The 19,692-nt window shown below is 46.5% G+C and overlaps 1 protein-coding gene across 14 annotated transcripts in view; it reads left to right on the plus strand.

The window, feature by feature from the left end:
• cacna1g (calcium channel, voltage-dependent, T type, alpha 1G subunit) overlaps positions 1-19,692 on the plus strand; it is a 126,014-nt gene that overhangs the window by 7,016 nt on the left and 99,306 nt on the right. For all 14 annotated transcript variants that reach the window (XM_068582987.1, XM_068582979.1, XM_068582986.1 and 11 more), the window contains exons 2-3: positions 5,917-6,050; positions 17,948-18,045. In XM_068582987.1, the coding sequence (XP_068439088.1) occupies positions 5,917-6,050; positions 17,948-18,045 (232 nt within the window). The remainder of the gene's footprint in view (positions 1-5,916; positions 6,051-17,947; positions 18,046-19,692) is intronic.

Here is a 19,692-nt window from a genome sequence, read left to right on the forward strand (position 1 = left end):
ATACTTCCTGTGGACTCCATCTTGAAACAACAAGAAGCCATTAACTGGCTGATTATTTAACCACAGCAGCCCTTTGCTCATGTGTAGAAAACACACAGCGATATTTGAATCACGTGAAGGAAAATGTTTTTGATCTTCATATCTCGATTGTTCCTTCAGGCCTCAAAAAAAAAAGTCACACTCTGGCACAACGCCGCACCTGATACACGCTTTCACACGCGAAGGATTTGGACGAATTGAGCCGCGTCAAGCCAGTAGGGAGCGATCTAAGTGCACTTGGCATTAGCGATTAAGAGCACTCAGAACATAGAGGCTCCGTTCAGGAGGTGATGAGAGGGCGTCTTCTGTTGGCACTCGCCTGACGCATTAATAACATGCAATAAAGCTCGCTGAAATCTGCGTGTGCCTGGTGAACATGTGTGTTTACACTTGTTCTCAGGCAATGTGCAAAGCAACATGGGCGTTCACACGCACGCACACGCACACACGCGCGCACACACCGGGCTGCCATCATGCGGTTTCTCACTGTTTAGGCTGAGAGGTTCACGCGAGCCTGACGACACACGGAGAAAGAAGCTGTCTGAATGCTTTATGCGTGTCCATACTGTGTAATTGTGTGTGAGAGACAGACACACGGAAGCACATGTTAATACACACTCACACATAAACACAGTCGGTTGTATTATAAACAAGCGCAGGAGATATGACGCATAGCGTATACACATGAGCATCAACACACGCAGATGTATTATCAGACGTGCACACGGGGAGATACGGCGAGAGATGTAATCACAGTGACGGGTGATACGCCTTCCATGGGAGAGGAAGGGAGGCGGAGGGGATGATAAGATAAGAGGCAGATGAGAGAGATGGAAGTCGGCGGTAGACGGGAGGAGGACTGCCAGATAGCTCACGTACTGTACAGCGAGAATCTCTTCCAGCTGTTACTGCAGGGAGACGAGAGCGAGTGGGAGAGAAGATAAGAGTGACAGAAGGCTAAAGACATAATGTGTATCCTACAGCTTTTTTTTTTCGTCATGGCCATAACAGTTTGCTTGTGTTATAAAAATGAAAAGTGATGAAAACAGAAGCCTCTGGTTGTCAGCAGCGGCAGTCTGTTGTCAGACTCAGTATTCACAGGCCGCCGCATAACACCGGTGTGTGTGGCCTGTCACGGGTCTCAGGGTTCATCGTCACCTTTGCCGGTCACAATAATGTGATTTTCACATCAAAAGCAGAGCGTTGCATGTGTGGGGGAATTATGTACAGTTTGAATTGACTTGTTATGTATTACTTTTTGATATTTAAAATGCAAATCAGACATTTTACACAAAATATGGCTTTTTATACAGTGGCTTTTTATACCAACTTAGACTCTTATGACTCTATGTGACATCTTTTGCTTAGCCGTTAGCCACTTTTAGCCGTTAGCCACTTTTAGCCGTTAGCCACTTTTAGCTCACTAGACAAGTTAGCAAAGTCAGCAGTTTAACAGCTGAAGCCCTTGAAAAGCTTCTCATATACTAATAAAGGCAGAGGCGGGCCGTGCATTTTTGACCTCGGCCTTCACTGCAGTCTGATATTGTTTACGTTAATACGCGCATGATGGGATGCTGCGTTATTACAGGACAATACATGTAGTTCACATCAAGAACCAGTCGCATTTAGTTATGAGGCCGAGGGTTTATCTTGCACCTATACTTCACTTTATTAATAAAACAACAACACCATGCTGCGTAGTTTGCACAAGATGGCAACCACTTGTATTCTCAGTAAAGGCCTCGACCTTAAGGAGACTGTATTTTGGAGACTGTATTGTGGGTTTACATTCACAAGGAGGCCCAAAACCGTATGGAAGTGGGCGTGGTTTATTCCATCAGCTCCCTGCCCCCTTTTTTTTAGCATTTAAACAAAAAAACTGTTGCAGTGTGTTGTTGTCGGCTCCGACCTGGAGGTGAAGGAGCACTTTCACAGTGATTACACGCCCCACGGTTGACAATTTGACAATTTACATCTGCCGTTTAAACAGTCGGCGTCTGGCAAGTCTCCGGTGCACAGGAAATGGAGGCCTTTCCATTTCTGGCTGCAGCAACAGTGGTTTGTTTGGAATAAATATAGAACGGCTGAGCAGGGCTGTCTACCACCTACACACAATCAAAACACAAAGACTTTACAGTACTGCCAACACTGTTTCATTGACAAATGATCCCTGAGAGATGCCGCGGCAGCAATGAGCACAATGAGAATTGGCAGCACGCGCAAAAACCTGAATGAAAACGTTTGAGCGTCATGATGTATGGTTTCAGTTCACCTTCCCTTTATGTCATCTGATTCATCACTTCCCTTTGCTTCGACGATATTAATGCACACTCATCCGTCTCCGCTGTCATTTGTTTGCATATTTCACACGATTGTGGTGACTGTCACGCTGAATAAAAAGATCAGTTTGCACGGCTTGTTCGAACCGGAATTAGGCTGGATGATATTCTAATCCACTTTTTTTTTCTAGTTTTTGTTTTCCGCACAGTGTGGAAGTCTCATTATTCTTTGTGGATATTCCATAAATCTCACAGTGAGAGAGAATGCAGTGGAGGGTAGAAATTAGGGAAGTGTGAGAGCGCAGTGAGCCGTTCAGCACAGGTCACTTGTGTCTATTCCCTCTGAGGCAGGTGTGTGTGTGTGTGTGTGTGTGTGTGTGTGCATGGATGTACAGCCATTGAAGCGTGATCAAAGTGAACACACACCGTGCAAACCGATTTCTCCCGCTCTGTATGTTCTCGACGTCGGGGAAACCTTATAGATCTTAGCCTGTGATTGGTGTTACATCCGCGAAGCTTCTTCCCCCGCGCGGCTTGGATATTAAATCCAACCCGTGTTCTTCGGGATCGCGCCACCGGCTTCGGGCTCCGCCTGCGTGGGATGCGAGTTCCTGTGAAATCAATATCCTGATTGCGAAGGCTGGGAAAGGCCTCGGGCGGACGATTCCCATCGACGTCCATGCGTTTGAAACCCCGCGCGTGAGGAAGGTTGAGCTGAGTCCGTCCAATGTTGTATGTGTTACAATATGCATGTGCGGACCCCCGCGGCCCTTGGAGTGGATTCTCATATTGTGGGTTTTAGCTCATGCAAAATAGACGAGCGATCCCCTCCCCGGCAGAGAGAAGAGGAGCGGCTCCGGCAGCAGCATGAAAACGACAACAGAGGGAGAATTTTTGCAGCCATGCCGTCATGGCAGTAAACATGTCCGCCCTCCTCCGCTCCACACAACGCGCTGCGTGCCTCTCGGCTCGCTAGGCGCGTCATCAATAGTTGGACTTGCTTGTCGTCTTTCCCACAGACTGTTGACGGGCCCTGTTTTCTATCGTGCGAAGCATCTGCTGAGGAGATGATCACTAACTAGGGCCAGGGGGCCTCCCCGGTGGTCCCAACAGGGCTTTTTTCTTCCAGGCCTTCAATCGGGAGACAGAAACCATTCACACGTACTTCGCCTCGTGTACATCTGTACATCTTACGTAAAAAATAAGAAAAAGACGTATTTCCTTGTGGAATATTGAATCTCGTGCATTGTGGAAAAAAGAAGATTAACATTTCCAACAATACAATAGCTTGGTTTCCTGCCGAGAGTTAGTTGAGAAGATTGATAGCACTCTGGTGTCTGTGAGTTACTGTAATGTATTGATGCCTTGTGTGTATTTTCACCACCGGGTGTCATGGAGGTCATGGAGGTGCTGTGGGCTTCCCAAATTAGAAAATGAAACATGTTCACCTGATATAGAGTCCACACAATACCTGCCATATGCTGCTAATACAATTTGTGAAGCACCCACAGGGCACGTGAAACACGGGACATTTAATGTTCCCATCGCAAATTAGACATTTTCTGTATTCGACTGCATTGATAGACTATTTCATCTTATTTTAATATGTTGGCTGAATCAGCGATCCAAAAGGCAGAATATCATATATATATATATATATATATATATATATATATATATATATATATATATATATATATATATATATATATATATATAAATCTTATCTTACACAACTATGTCATGAGGTTGATTATAGAAGCGCTCCTCCACTTTCAAAGTAATTCGTCATCCGTGTGATTATGTGACTTAACCAGTGGTGCAGTGCTTCCATTGCGCTTATAGTTTCATGGTATTAATAGCAGTGATGCTTTTATGATCACAATAAATAACATCCATAACACTGTAGCAGTGAGATTAACATTCAGATCAGACACTAAACCAAGTGTTTGGACGAAAGAAACCAAACATCGGATGGAGACAGCAGTACAACCTCATATGCTGCAGAGCATCTTGGGATTTTCCCCACAGACTACTTGCAGACTACACGCACACACACACACACACACACACACACACACACACAGATCCCGTGTGAACCTCTACATCACTTGCAGTGAACTTTAAAGCAGCGAGCGAGCTAGCCTCTGCCTAAGCTAACAGGATTTGATATATTTATACATCCCCCTGTTCTTGTTTGGGTGACTCATCCATCAGTGGGTGTCCTGCGCCTTGATCTCCTTCCAGAATTTTTCTTTCATTTCATTGTATTTCTTTTACTTTGAGCTCCCTCCTCATCTCCAATTCTCTCTCTTCTGCAATTTTAAATTCCTTTATTGATTTTTTTTTTTCTTCACAATTCAAGAATTAAGGTTATCTTTTTGCTTTTGCTTTCATCCCCGTCCAACACCCGTCAGGACGCTCGCCCTTGTTTACGGCTCCAGTCCAGTCTGATGATGATGGGGAGGGATGAAGCTCGGCCGGACAGAAAGGCAGTAATGAGGACAGGAATACTGATTAGCGCAAACAGAGGCTCGTTCCAGGTTATTACATTATATTCTCTGGATCTGGGTCCATTTGTCACTCGAGTCCCCGTTAAGGCAGCGAGGTGGCCTAATCGGGCACACAGCCATCCGTAGACAAGCATCTTGCTTGCTTAAGTGTCCTTGAGCAAGAAAACAATTCCTTTGGAATCTGCAAAGAGCCCATTATCGTTGTCTTTTCTCTCTCCTTGTGATAGATTTAAAAGATGATTGTTTTCTTTGTGTTGAAATAAGTTTCTTTCCTAACTGGTGTTTGCAAAGTACAGACATTTTGGTCAAATAAATGGACATTGACTTGGTTTCACACGGGACACACGGCGGCCTCCTGGGGGAAAGCCCTGTGTTTTGTTCGACCTGTCCATCCTGAGGCCAACCTGCCGACCAAAGACGTTCTCGCTCTTCATGCTGCATCAGTTGATCTGACAAGGATGCCAGTAGGTTTACATTGGAGTCAGTTGAAAGCCTGGTGCATCCTATACAGACTCTAAACTAAACTGCCTCAGTACGGTTTATTGATGAGTTGAGAGCGATGTGCGATATGTTGGCCACTCGAGAACACAATGAACTGCAGTAATGGAACGAAAAGGCGTGTGCTGGGTGGTTGGACAGTCCAGCACTTTAGTTTAGCCTAAAACATCTCAACTATTGGAGTGATTACATTACATGTTGTCCCGGGAGTCATGGTCCCCAGAGGATGAACCCAACTGACTTGGCGGTACCGGGACTCTCGTTCTTGTGCTACCAGCAGGTCAAACTTTTAACACAGCCAATGAAAAAAGATCCCTCAACTAAATATATTGACATTTGGTGCAGACATGCAATGTTTTTGGTGAACCTCTGGATTTCCCTTCTTGCAAAATCAAGTTTGCCATTTGTGGTTGCGAGTGAAATGTTTAGGAATCATTGGATGGATTACAGCACAGCTGTAATCCATCTGGTAGCAGCAATAATACATACAAATTAAAATGTTGTCCAGTCCTGTTATCCTGTGCTTTTACACCTTAAACCTAAAAATAACGCTAACCTTTATTTTCTGTGTCCGTGTCCTTCCGCAGAAATTCGATGACTTCATCTTTGCGTTCTTTGCCGTTGAGATGGTCATCAAGATGGTGGCCCTGGGGATTTTTGGCAAGAAGTGTTACCTTGGAGACACGTGGAACCGCTTGGACTTCTTCATAGTGGTCGCTGGGTGAGTTACACACGCACACACGCACAAACGCACACGCACACAAACACACAGGTGGCCGAGGATAGCCGATGCACAAACACCGAAGGCTTGCACAAGAAGACGCAGCACACACACACACACACACACACACACACACACAGAGACACGCATTTGAGTAGTTAACAAACTGCGAGTCGGGGTTTGAGAGCGCAGGGACAGATTCACGAAGGACAGATTCTAGTAGATGTTTTGCGTAATTGTGCCCAGATTTCATCGAGCTGCAGGGTTTTCTCTGCTCGTCGCCCCCAGAGCAGATCAAACAGCACTGGATTTGAAGCGCGGACCTTTGAGAACCGATCCCCTCAGTAACATCAGGCCTGCCGAATGTCCTGTAAAAGCCTTTTAAATACAACTTGGTAGCAAGCGCTCTGCTAAATTCCTAAAGTGCTGAGATTCTGTCAAACGGCTGAAAAAAGTGAGTGTACGACTGCAAGCTTAGTTTTTCTTCCCAACTCGTTCACATTAGTTACTTCTACACGTCATAACTCCACGACGACGCCTGCAGATCCACTGTGGGTTTGTGTAATAACATACGCAGGCATGCGCACAGAGGCCGAATGCACAAATCCATGCACAGATCCATACAGATGCATAATAACACACACATATGCATACGGTCTGCGAACACAGCGGGCACAGAAACGTACACACACACACACACACACACACACGCACACACACACACTGATGCATGCGCCGTAATTTGATTAAGCATGTTGCGGAGCGTAGCCTGCTGGTTCTGGTCTGACATTTTCATCACACTGCATCCCCTGCTGGTTTTTAATGCCATCCTTCTGCCACGGCTTCTGTTGTCCATCAGTGGGAACATGGCGCATCTCCTTCTGTGTGTGTGTGTGTGTGTGTGTGTGTGTGTGCAGGACAAAGCATGTCCTTCAGCAGCAGAGATACATGTCACATACTTACTACCTGCCGCCGCCTTCGTCTCGTATGCGACGGCAACCCGGAGCCTTCCTCTTCATCATTTTAATTCCTCGGCACTCTTTAATGCTTCTGAGTGTAGATAGTGAAAGCTGCTTCCCTATTGGCCGCCGCCGCCGCCGCCGCCTCCGCCGCTCCGGGAGCAACTGATCCAGTGCCAGAGTACCAGAAGGAACAAGATGGGAAATACCTTAATGTCTGATAATCAGGCACTAATCCAGTGAGCGGTAAGAAGGCCAATAAAGGAGCCTCTAATTAAAGCTCCAGCATCGGGCAGTGAGAGCAGGTGTAATGGCATTGAGGATTACATATTCTACTTTGTTGCATACAGACGAAACCATCATGTGCTGGTGGGAAAAAGACAAAACTGGGTCATTTTTGCAGTGCAGGATATAATATGCATGAAGAAGAAATATATCGGCGTGGAATTTCATAATAAAACATTATTGCAGGAGACGAACCCGCCCGCTTTACGCACTGCAGCATCAGCTCAGAGGTAACAGTTCTACTCTGTCTTTCCTCAAAAACTAAGCGCTCTGCAACGAACAAATCTTTTTGTTTTCCACGCGTCAGTCAATATTTATTAATCAACAATAGTCGTAATCTCCCAGAGCTCAACTGAGATTATTTAAATCCTAACTCCGCTGTCCGACTGGCCTGCAAATGGCCGCCGGATTCGCTCGCCCCTGGCCACTCGATCGCTGGAAATTATGTACGTTATGTACGGACCGCGCGGTATGAACACTGTGTGTGTGTGTGTGTGTGTGTGTGTGTGTGTGTTTGAATGGGTGCATATTGACGTATAATCCACAGCGGGACCCTCGAAAGGTTGGTCCATCCGCCAGAGTTTCTTTTTGTGGCTCGAGCTACCGTATATCGTTTAGGTGTGAGGATGTGTCGGGGACAACTATAAAGGCTTTACAACGTATATACAGAGCGGTGGCTAAAAATATTCCCATACACGCCCGTCGTGTACGGACACCATGGGAGGAAATCCTCTTAGTAGCTCTTAACCCCGCCGCCTGCTCGACTTCACGCCGTCATATTGATGCAAACTGTCAAAGCCGACGGCGGTTCACGCTGTACGTCGGCATCTCGCCTTCAAACCAAGCTTATACACCCCCCCCCCCCTCCCCTCCCCTCCTTCCTTTCTCCTGTCACTCTTTCCTCTGTGACAATAACTTATATAAAAAAAAGGTTGCCATCAGCTTCTCCAAACGTGACGGAAAACACGGCTCGGGAATTGAAGCCTATTCCTACGCGTTACATCTGAGAGTGTGAAGGCGTCCGCGTGCACGTGTGGAGATGTAAGCACGGTGTTCATGGGTTTGCCATTTCTGCACAATAAGGATCTCGTCTGCACGGAGGGTCCCCAGCCCCGAGGAGACAATGGTAACCCCGACAACGGCTGCTCGTCGAAGCGTTTGATATATCCCGGCAACAGTTGTTACGTCTGCGGAGGAGAGGCTCTGATGAACTGTTTGTTTCTTTCCGAGAGGATAATTACAGCTTAGCTGCTTTTTCAGCAGGTCTTGGCTCTCGGCTCCTAATCACCTCGCCGCCAGGAGGGAGCGGTGGAGGGATGAGCGTACCGAACAGGTGGAGTGTGGAGAGTCACTCAGAACGCCGTCGCAAACACTTTTTGGAGTTTTACTACTTCTGGAATCGACGTGGCGGCGTCCGGTTCGTGGAAAGACGCCCCGCCCGATGTCGCGTGTTCAGACACGTACTCGATCTCTTTTTTTTTTGACCGCCATCTGTACACAGAGCTCAGAGCCAACGGCCACGGTTGGCATGACATCTGACGCACGCGACACGTTCGTCAACGTCACACGTGGGGAAGGGAAAACACAATATCTTTCCAAAAGTACACAAACTGGAAGAAACACAGCTGACATTAAAGGTTATTTCTGTTTTATTGCTGTTTATTTTCAGCCACTCGAGCGGGAGGCTCGAGGGACGGCGATGACTGTCGGTCAGCCGGCCGCTTTGACCCCGACTCAGACATCAACTATTGGATTGCCGCGGGGTTTAGTGCAGGCGTTCTTGGTCCCAAAAGGATGAAGCGTGTTAACGTTGGTGATCCCTCAACTACTTTTCATCTACAACCATCACCCGCTTCAAAGCAATTGTTTGTTTTTTGGGGTGTACGGCTGGTTCAAAAGTAACTACCTCAAACGTCTCACAGAGCAACGAGCACGGCTGTAGACTCTCAGACTTATGACGCTTGTGCCGTCGGTAATGTCCGTAGGAATAATGTGAAATCCGTGTCCTGTACTAGGCCGCTTACAAAGCAGCAGCCAGCCCTGAATTCTCTGCAGCCAAGTTTGTAGTAAACTCTGTGATTGTGAATGCACGTTAAGCGTGCTTTTCTTTCCCTCTCTCTCTCTCTCTTTCTTTTAATTTGCAGACAGACCGGAACAAAAAACTTAAATTGTGACTCGACACATCTCATCGCGAGTCGTTACGACGGGGAATATTCTGCTGCAGAGCTACAGAACGAAACGTCGTTTTCATCTCCAGAGCGGTTCCATTCATCCGTCTAAATTAAACAGCACAGAATGCTGAACTCGCCCAAATGAGCCAGATTGATCCATTCATGTCACTCCGTTCGGTAAAACTGTTCCCAACTATTTGCATTAAAAGGAACTGATTGTACCCGAGTGTGTGGGACGCCACTTTTCTATTTCAGACTCCACTCTGGATTGACTGGCTTGTTCAAAGAATGTTTTCATTTATTTATGTATTTATTCATCGATTGGTGCAGTGGAGCCTCCAGTCAATAGCCGAGGGGTCTAAATAGGAGAGTGTACGAGCACTTACTGTGGCAGACAGGCTACCCTATCCATTGCACATTGATCTGACCTAACGCTCTCTCTCTCTGTGGATGGATTCCCCCCAGAGAGACACAGAAAGGATAATCGAGGAGGAAGAGGAGGGTTGAGAAGGAAACAGGAGGAAGGGAGATGGATTGACGGAGAAAGGCAGATGGAGAGAGGAGGAGAAGCCGAGGCAGTGAGCTTGTTAGCGACTGCCTCGATATGTAATCCAGTTGGATGTTTCAGGACAAATGAAAACCTCTCGTTTCGGTCCCTCGGTCACTTTGGAAATATGTGACATTTTCCTGTAACTTGTATATATTTCAAGATTTATAGATGAATCACAATAAGCCAAAGAGCACAAACCTGGCGACCAATAAAGCAATAGTTCTCAAGATGAAACATCCCACGTAAGCCTTTAATAATCCCCTCGCGGTACGCTGCTATAATTCATGGTAATCCATCCAATAGTTGTTGAGATTTTTCCATCTGGAGTGGTGGACCGACCAACAGTCGTTGCCCATTAAAGATGTGGCAACGAGTCAGGAAAAAAGTTTCAAAATTGCGCAGCAATCTGTCTCGAATTATCCGGTGACCCCTCAGATTCTTCTCGGGACCTTTTTCGGGGTTACAAAACCCACAGAAATAGACGAGCATTGCAAGGTATAATCACAGGATTTTACCGTGCCGGGATAGAGATGGAGAGTGAGTGGAGGGGGAGGGGAGCAAATCTGTTTTGTTTTCCCCAAAGGAGGCAGAGCTGAAGGTCTTCCTCAATGTAGTGGAGCATCTATAAACTTGTGATAGGAAGCCAAAAAAAAAAAGTGTGACGTAAATTTATCCGAGGCCTTGCGGCGTCCTCCTCACCTTGACCATGTTAGCTAATTATATAAAAGCATCAGTATGAATTTTGCCGCGATGTATCGATATTCAAATCACAAGCTTATAGCGACCTTACCTGGTTTAAATATTCAACGCGTCGTCCTCTTTAATTTCAGACGCGCGATTGAGTCACACTGAAGGAGGTGAGAGAGAAGCACTCAGCGGCTCCAGGCATTCCTTCCCCTCATGACTTATTGATGAACACTGTGGAGCGGCTCCAAAGGGGAAGAAAAGGGGCGAGAGGATGGAGGGAGGAAAGAGGTGATAGGGACGTCGAGAGGAAAGGAGAGAGGAGAACAGACAAGGTGAATCAGGATTGCGTTATAGTTACTTGTATACTAATACTCCAAACTTGGAATTGGTTCATGCGCACGCTCTCTTTTAAAAGTACCGTAAAAGTCGTGTTACAAACCGCTAATACCTTCGGTGGGTGTCCCCGCTGGAGCCAGCTCGCGCTTCTCCGTTAGCTCTGCTGCTAGTTCTTCACTAGCGCTGCTGCTAGTTCACCACTAGCGCTGCTGCTAGTTCACCGCTAGCTCTCTGCTAGCTCTCTCCAGCCCCGGCTTGACCTCTGACTCGGGCAGCGAGAACGCGGGCAGCAGCAGTAGCAGTAGTATCAGCCGCAGCGGGGAGCTAGCAGCAGCGTTAACTTGCTACAGTGGGAACACCCACCAAAGGTAGGAGCAGCTTGTAACCCAACTTTTACTGTAAGAAACTTTGTGTTTTGGTGGATTTACCCTAAAAAAAAAAGTACTTTGATAGGTTGAGGAGAGATAACCTCGTCTGTGCTGAATGCAACAAAATATGCTCACCTCCAAATGAAATGAATGAAAAGTACTTTGAATGAATGAAAAGTACTTTATTAATCTCCAAGGAGAAATTTTAAAGCTGAAAAATGGACATTTTGCATCTCAACTGTTTAACCCACACTCCTCATGCAAGTGTGTGTGTGTGTGTGTGTGTGTGTGTGTGTGTGTGTGTGTGTGTGTGTGTGTGTGTGTGTGTGTGTGTGTGTGAGAGAGAGAGAATTGTGGAAGACTAATGTTGCTGTCCTGATTGGAGAGAGAGGACGCATCTATGGACAGTGATGGCCATTAAACAAACTGTCCGCTGTCAGCAGTGGAGCAATATGTCTCCATCCCTCCCTCTCTCCATCTCTGCAGCATCCGGACTGGACTGCTGCATTTCTTCTCCTCCTGGGTGTCCTTATCCACCTGGGTTCCTCCTCCATTAGTCAGATTATCTGGCCCACTACAAGTGGGTCAGCAGATCGGCCATAGATTACCAGTCAGGGCGAGGGAGGGAGGGAGGGAGGGAGAGATGGAGAGAGGGAGGGAGGGGATGCTGGGGAGATGAAGATGAAGATGAAAAAGCTCCAGCTCAAGTGTGAGCAGAATATTGAAAAGCTTTGCGAGGACGGTTGATGTAAATCTAGGGCTTTTATTATCAACCAGAATTACAATATATTAGTAGAGACGAGCATGCTGAAGCCTCTGTTGATCCTGGCTTCAGGTTAGAATAGAAATGAATTTTCTTCCGACAGCCATCAACCGAGAGAGGAAGGCAGGCTGCATGTGTCCGCGCTAAACTGCGTAGTAATTAGACATATAAACAGTTACTCCACTTTGATTTTGGAGCGACATCTTCTTTTTCGGATCTCAAATAGTTTCAGTTGTTCAGCTCTTGTTATAAAATCAAATATAGAATGAAGTGCACAAGGTTTCACATTGACAGATCTCTTTTGCCAAATTGAAAATCTCTTGTGTGTTTTGTCTGATCGGAAAGTGTCCGAGGCGTCAGCGGGACGCCGGGCTCTGCGGCTAAAATACGATAGAACTGGTGTCATTTTTTTTCTGACAAGGCAGAGAAAAAGCCCTGAGGCACATTTAGCATATTCACAGAATGAACTTCCTTCGTTAAGGTTGATTTAGTTTGACACACCCGGGATCAGTTAGCCGGCATCTTGACTTCACGTTACGCGGGTAAAAAAGACTCAGTTTTCTAAATAAGGAGCGATGACAAGCTTTGTCGCTGTAGTGCAGGAGGGTCAACACGCCCGTGCAGGAGCAGCCGAGACCTCTGAGTCCTCAAGAAGAAGAAGAAGAAGAAGAAGAAGAAGAAGAAGAAGAAGAAGAAGAAGAAGAAGAATGAGAACCCCGCCTCTCTCTCTCCTCGCAGTGTGCGATTGTTAAGAGAGAAAAATCAGCGGCCAGCCGTGACTGTGAAGAATAAGTTGGTTAACATTTGGGTTAGATAAGCAGCAGAGTGGGCTGATGACAGAACGTGTTGCTGATGAAAGGCTCTCAATCTGATTCAGCATGAAAACACTCCATCTGTCTGTTCTCTCTCTGGTTTTCTTCTTCTTTTTTTCTTTTCATCCCTCCACTTCTCCCTAATCATACGACACGCACTCGCTTCAATGCTATCAGACCCTCATCATCAGCCCGGAGTCCGTTGCGTGAATTGTGCGCGTTGTTTAAATGCGTGTGTTGTTACATGAGGCGCGGTGAGAGCGGCTCCTACGGCGCACATGCTGTCGAGTTTGATATTTAAGCTATACACTTTGTGCATATAAACATCACCCAAATGCCAAAAAAACACACCTTCTAAACACACACACACACACACACACACACACGTCCATCACTCACAATCCATGTGCAGGGGGACGTCTAGCGTGACAGCTTTGTCGCTGATGGAGAGGCGAATAGAAAAGCAAAGAATATGCGACCACAGGAACATCAGATGGTTAGTTCATAATGAGCGATACATGACAAGACAGATTATTATTACAACGGAGCGATGTGCAACCACTAAGTAGTAAAGCGGTGTAATCCAATAATCCAATAACAGAGCCCATTATCTAATGGAATAAAAACAAGGAGGTTAAAGCAGCCATTTGCTTGTGATTGGATTTCTCAATATTTATAATAAAACATTTCTTTGGATTCATTTGCATAACACTTTAAAGGATACTCAAAGGCCTTTTACTTGGTAATAAAAGCAGTAACGGAAACATTGCAGGCAATAAAAGGATAACAGCAAAACATGATATATATATATATATATATATATATATATATATATATATATATATATATATATATATATATATATATATATATATATATATATATAATGGAAGAGGACGAAAGGAAGTTCTTTAGCTCTTTTGTTCACCAGCTGGTCGCTAGCTTTGTGTGTCTGCTACAGCAAAACCATGAGCCCACTCATATTTAATGTATTGATGTAAAAATATATGTATGTTTTTTTTTAGCTCTCAATTAAGAGCTTTCATGAAGCTACGCTAGCAATTAACTCCACGCTCTGCCAAAACACATCTTGGAACGTTTGTGCACCCAGACAAACAAAATAAATAGCCCTAAAAGGTATCAGCCCTCTACGTGGACTCATCCATGGGTTCTCCACGAGGCCGAAAACCCTTAGCAGAATACCCGAAGCCATTTGTCTTGCTGCTCCCCTCATAAGTCATTCTGCAAACATTATTCATCACGTAAATGTCTTCCCCGATGGGAAAAAAAACTAACTCCCTCGAGTCCAGCATGAAAACTGAGACTCCGTCAAAAGGTGTCAATTCCATTTATCTTTTCTCAGTCTATCCATCATGATTTGCACAGAGAACAATGACTGGCTGCAAGAAGACAGACAGATGGATGGACTGACTGAGACGGACAGAAGATGGACAGACAGGCGGATAGCTGGAGACAGAGAGGTGGACCGATCGCTGTGGACAGGACGGTTAAACGCTGGACGCTGTTCTACACTCCCGAGCTGCCTTGCGTACTTTCTCCTATCACAGCTCTTTCTGGGTGGCATTATGTCCAGCGTGTGTGTGTGTGTGTGTGTGTGTGTGTGTGCGTGTGTGTGTGTGTGTGTGCGTGTGTGTGTGCCGCCACTTTTGGCCTTTAACTGGAAAATAGTGTACTTATACCATCCGTCATATGTCTGGCCGCTTTGGCACAAACACACACATTCAGAACACACACTCAGAAGCTCGAAGGACTGAGTGTGTGTGTGTGTGTGTGTGTGTGTGCGTGTGTGTATTTGTGGACTGTTTGTATCTTGTTGATACAGAATGAATCTCAGTACATTACTCCAGGAGTTTGTCCTTGTCAGGCTCCCTCATATCGAGATGCATCGTATCCTAGCGGGCGCGATGAGATACACAATTGTTTTCTTGTTCGTCCTTGACTCCGCCCCTTATCCCCTCGCAAGCTTTTGGTTTCTTTCCATCTCTTTGCGTTAACTCCCTCCGTGATCCCCTCCTGCTCCTCGTTTGCGAGCCCCCCCCCCCCTCCGGTCGACCTTCTCCTGTATCCTCGGCATCATCGGCTCTGGCGCGGGCTCTGACGAAAAGCAGCGCGCGACTCCCCGTTCCTTTCCATAGGTTTTTTTCTTGTTTGATTCACTCCATTTGTCCTCGGCTGCTTCTCCGTTTCCAGATGACGGGAGATGGGGCAGTTTTCACTGAGCGCGCCGAACGTCATCTGGCTCTCATCAGGAGCAGCAAGTGTTTTTGCATGGGCCATTTTTCTACAGACATCATCCATCATCCGTCTTTCGGTTAGCTTATGCAACTCTGTCTGATGAGAAATTGCTTTAATATTTGTGTAATGGCGCTCTGGGGATTTTATAGCGTGTCTGAGACATGCAAACCAAAATGTTGCCATGCATGTCCCAAAGCGACTTTACTATTCAACACTGGAATCATGGAGGATTTATTGTGTATTCTCCATCTCACACAGGTAGTCAGACTGAATTGCCATGTGGCTTTCACTTCGATATTCAGACTGACATCGAGGGGCAAATAACCAATTTTTTAGTTTTTATAACAAAATAAAAGTCTTATATATCTCCCTATGATATAGAGCTCTATGATAAAAACTCATTTTAGTTAAATACTGCCCATTTTGAGCTCAAGTGGGTCAGACCAGACGTGTACAAAACAGCAATATTTCTTTTTGTTTAAATCACTGGTGAAGGTTTTTGGATGGTAAACCCTATTTTAAGCTCTTTCTACAATAAACTAGAAACATAATGACCAAAAATTCAGACACCAGCTCCCTGGTTATCTTCCTGCTTCCTGGCCTCTCCTCTGCAGATTCTCTCGCTTTGTGACGCATCATTAGTGGTCCCATTGTGCGACCGAAGCTCAGTGGTCACCGTGCTCGTCTTTCAATCAGAGGATCGGCTCTGGTAGTTTACTTTTTTTTCCTGTAATTTTAGAAGTTATCCAGCGGGCCGGGCTGCGGGCCTTATGTTGGACACCCCTGATATAGAGAGCCTTATGTTGGACACCCCTGATATAGAGAGACCTCTCAACTGGGAAGATTTTTCACTAAACGTATACCTTAATTAGCAAAATAGTTGCTGATTTATTTCCTGTTGAATCCTAAAACACCACTGATCGGCTCAGGTTTCGTAACCACTGGCAGGTTAAAGCATGGGCAGAGTTAGCAATCGTTAGCTAACTAGCCAACATCTGCTGATCCCACCACGGATCAGCAGATGGTTATGGAAAAACAAAACCGTGGCTTTCCTGTGCCGGGACAAAGAGTGTGTGTTTTGCTCATTTTAAGCTAGCCCTGTGCGCTTCTCAACGTTAGCACTCCGCTGCTCGTTTTAGCCCCAAAACGAAATGCCGTAAATCACTTTGGCTTGCGTGGTAGCCAGCCCGCTGCAGCGGTCACAAAGGCACCTCGTACAAACGGCCGCCAATCGGGTATGGTCTGCTCTACTCCTGTTCTACGTCCAAGTCTCCCAACGTCAGACTGGGAATTGTTTTCGCAACTTGCTCTTCCACTAAAGTGCCAGTTGATTCTCTTTGATTCGCCGACCGTTACACGACCGCCGATGTCTGTTTCCCTGTTTCCCCATTTACCCTTCTCTCTGTAGCCCGCAGGCCATCTGTTAGCTCTGGGCATGTGCCTGTGTGCGTGTGTGTGTGTGTGTGTGTGTAAACACATACAGTATGTGTGTATATGCGCCAGAGAGCGAGAGTACGTCTGCTTTGTGAAAAAAAAAAAGTCTCGTACTGGGACACCTTAAATGCACTTTGGGAGTTTCTTGCACTTTAGGTGACCTACGTGCTGACACACACACACACACACACACACACACACACACACTCACCTGCTCGTGCGCCGCAGCCCGACATGTGTTTTTACAAATTTGTCAGACGGACAGACTTGGAGTCGGTGCGAGGAGGGAATTCCTTCGTCCGCACGGCCCTGCAAGCTGCACATGTGCTTAGCATCTGCTCCACACACACACACACACACACACACACACACACACACACTTAAGGAGAGAGAGCGAGTGGGAGAAGAGATGACCGATCAAAAAAAACAACGAGAAAAAAAGCTTTTCTCAAGCATTCCACCGTGGCTCTCCCCTGGAGCGCTGTCCTTCTAACCTCCCGTCGCAGCCTGAAAGGGCCTCTGAAGAGCTGCCGGAGAGGCTGTTAAGAGGCTGTTAAGAGGCTGTTTAGAGGCTGTTAAGAGGCTGTGCGCGCGCCCGTCTCAAGGTGACGAGGCGGACTGATCTGATGCCGCTCTTTATGTGCCGGCGGATGCCACAGTCTCCCCTCGGATAACGAGTGACTCACCCGCTTTTGACGTATCTAAGCGGAAGCACACGCCCGTCGCTCCCTTTGAAAAGTTTGATTGTGCGAGGGAGCACGCAAATACACTTGTCAGGCAAACAAAACCTTGCGTGCTTGCCACGCTCCACAGACACACACACAGACACACACACACACGGCGCAATGTGTGCGTGAGGTGTTTTTCTAACTTTTTTCTGCCCCGTTTGCTGCCGTTGGAGTGGAAGCTCATTGTTTGCCGCAACACGTGCACTGCTGTCATCTCTGACGGCGGGACTGAACAGCAAAAATAAAAATGGATTCAGAACATTAGAGGATTAATTACCAGTTGCACAGGGACAGAGGGGTGTGGGTGGGTGGGTGGGGTCAGGGGGGTGAATGTAATACAGGGAACACATAATTGGCTCCATAATATCGCACTTATTCTTCCCTGTGTTTTTATTCCCAGTTGATGAAGCAGGGCCGTGCAGTGTGAGCAGTGCTAGCAATTAAAGCATGTGGTTTGTTGTTGTCGTACTTACTCATCCCTCTCTCCCTCTCTCTCTCTCTCTCTCTCTCTCTCGCTCTCTCTCTCTCTCTCTCTCCACCTGTTGCAGGATGCTGGAGTACTCGCTCAACCTGCAGAACGTCAGTTTTTCAGCGGTGCGGACGGTTCGCGTGCTGAGGCCTCTGAGAGCCATCAACCGAGTGCCAAGTGAGTGCAGAACCTCAACTAAAGATTGCCTCCTTTGAATCGTCTTGCTGAGAGTTCGGCGAGATCCACGATACCACTCTCGTGTCCGTGCGTTAAATATAAAACTGGAGCCAGCTGGAGCCCCCCCTTGTTTCCAGCCTTCAAGCCAAGCTAACGGCTAATAGATGTAGCTTCATATTTCCATTTCTGCCGTGAAAGTTTGTATCAATCTTCTCATTTAGCTTTCTGCGGTAGAAAGTAATTACCCAAAACTTTAAAGTAAACCTTTTAGTAAAATTCATACGGACCTTCAATTGAATCTGATCCTCACGACCGAGTTAGCTCTGCATCGACGCCAAAAGGGCTTCGCTTTCTGTCCCCTAAAACTTTAGGGAAGCTAAGGAGTCACGCGTAGCCATCTTTGAGATGTGTGTGCGTGTGTGTGTGCAATTCTTTGCAAGTGTTTGTAAAAACGTCATGTCAGATGATCAGTGTCTGTACACTTTGTTCCCAGATTAGTAAGAAAATTGCTTCAGTTTATTAATCAAGCGCATCTTTTGATCCGGCCAAAGCAGCACAAAGACAGCCGGCGTGCACACACTCACTGCCAAAGATCTGCTGAACTCAAGCGGCAATAACACATAAAACTGATGTGTAACTTTAACACTTGGCACAAAAGAGCTTGCGTTATCTGACATTCAATAGGATGACGTGAATAAATCTATGGCTTCTCGTGATGACTCAGGCCTGGTAGCAGGAGACGTTAGCTGTGTATATTGAACTCATCCGTAATGTATTAGACTTCCGCTCCTCGGACGCGGTGCTTTGCCGTAAGCGGCGATGGTGCAGGTGCAATGGATTCCTACGCGGAGGTGGAATGTAGGTCAGACACAAGCCGATCCACACTTAGTACGTCGTATGCTGTATCTGTGTTCTGGCTTTCCCCTGCCAGGCAGCGTTTCATACGGGTTTATATGCAATTTTCCAACTAGCCAAATCATATTAAAGCACTGCAGTTCATTTCAACACTCACTCATGCACACACACACACACACGGACGCACAAATCCCGAGGTTGTTGGCTCTGACTGTTGTCCGCCCCCTATTCCATTTCTCACACACACTTATTATCCGAACACACCCGGCCGCCTCCCCCAAAAAAGCTTCCATATTGCACTCTGCTTTCCTTCAATCAGTCTCCATTAGAATTTAATCACCGCAGATTGAATATTCAGTGCACACATTAAACATTTATTGTTTAATAAGATCACAAGCATTTTCATACCCGCCCAGCAGTCCACCTTGATTAACCCCCCGTGTGACGCTTTCTTAAACACGGACCCTAATTGTGTCATTAGCTCCCCCTCGGTTTGCTCGGAGGAGACTGCGAGTGGAAGTAGGCCGTGATCCCAGGATGTGTGTGTGTGTGTGTGTACAGTCAATGCAGGTGTTCAACTCCCCAACAGCCCCTCCTCCCTCCCTCTCCATGTCGGCACATGAATGTGACATCAACCTCCCATCCCTCTCCCGATGACACTCCCAAACCCTCTTCTGCAATCTCACCTCGCGTCAATCAAAGTCGTCGCAGGGTGCCGGTGCTGCTCATTACATTAAGCACACACACACACACACACACATGCCGCGCATGAAGCATCTAACCATTCCTCAT

The sequence above is a fragment of the Clinocottus analis genome, unplaced genomic scaffold, assembly GCF_023055335.1.
Source record: "Clinocottus analis isolate CAN_PGR_092001 unplaced genomic scaffold, fCliAna1.0.p SCAF_19, whole genome shotgun sequence".
NCBI classification, from domain to species: Eukaryota; Metazoa; Chordata; class Actinopteri; order Perciformes; family Cottidae; genus Clinocottus; species Clinocottus analis.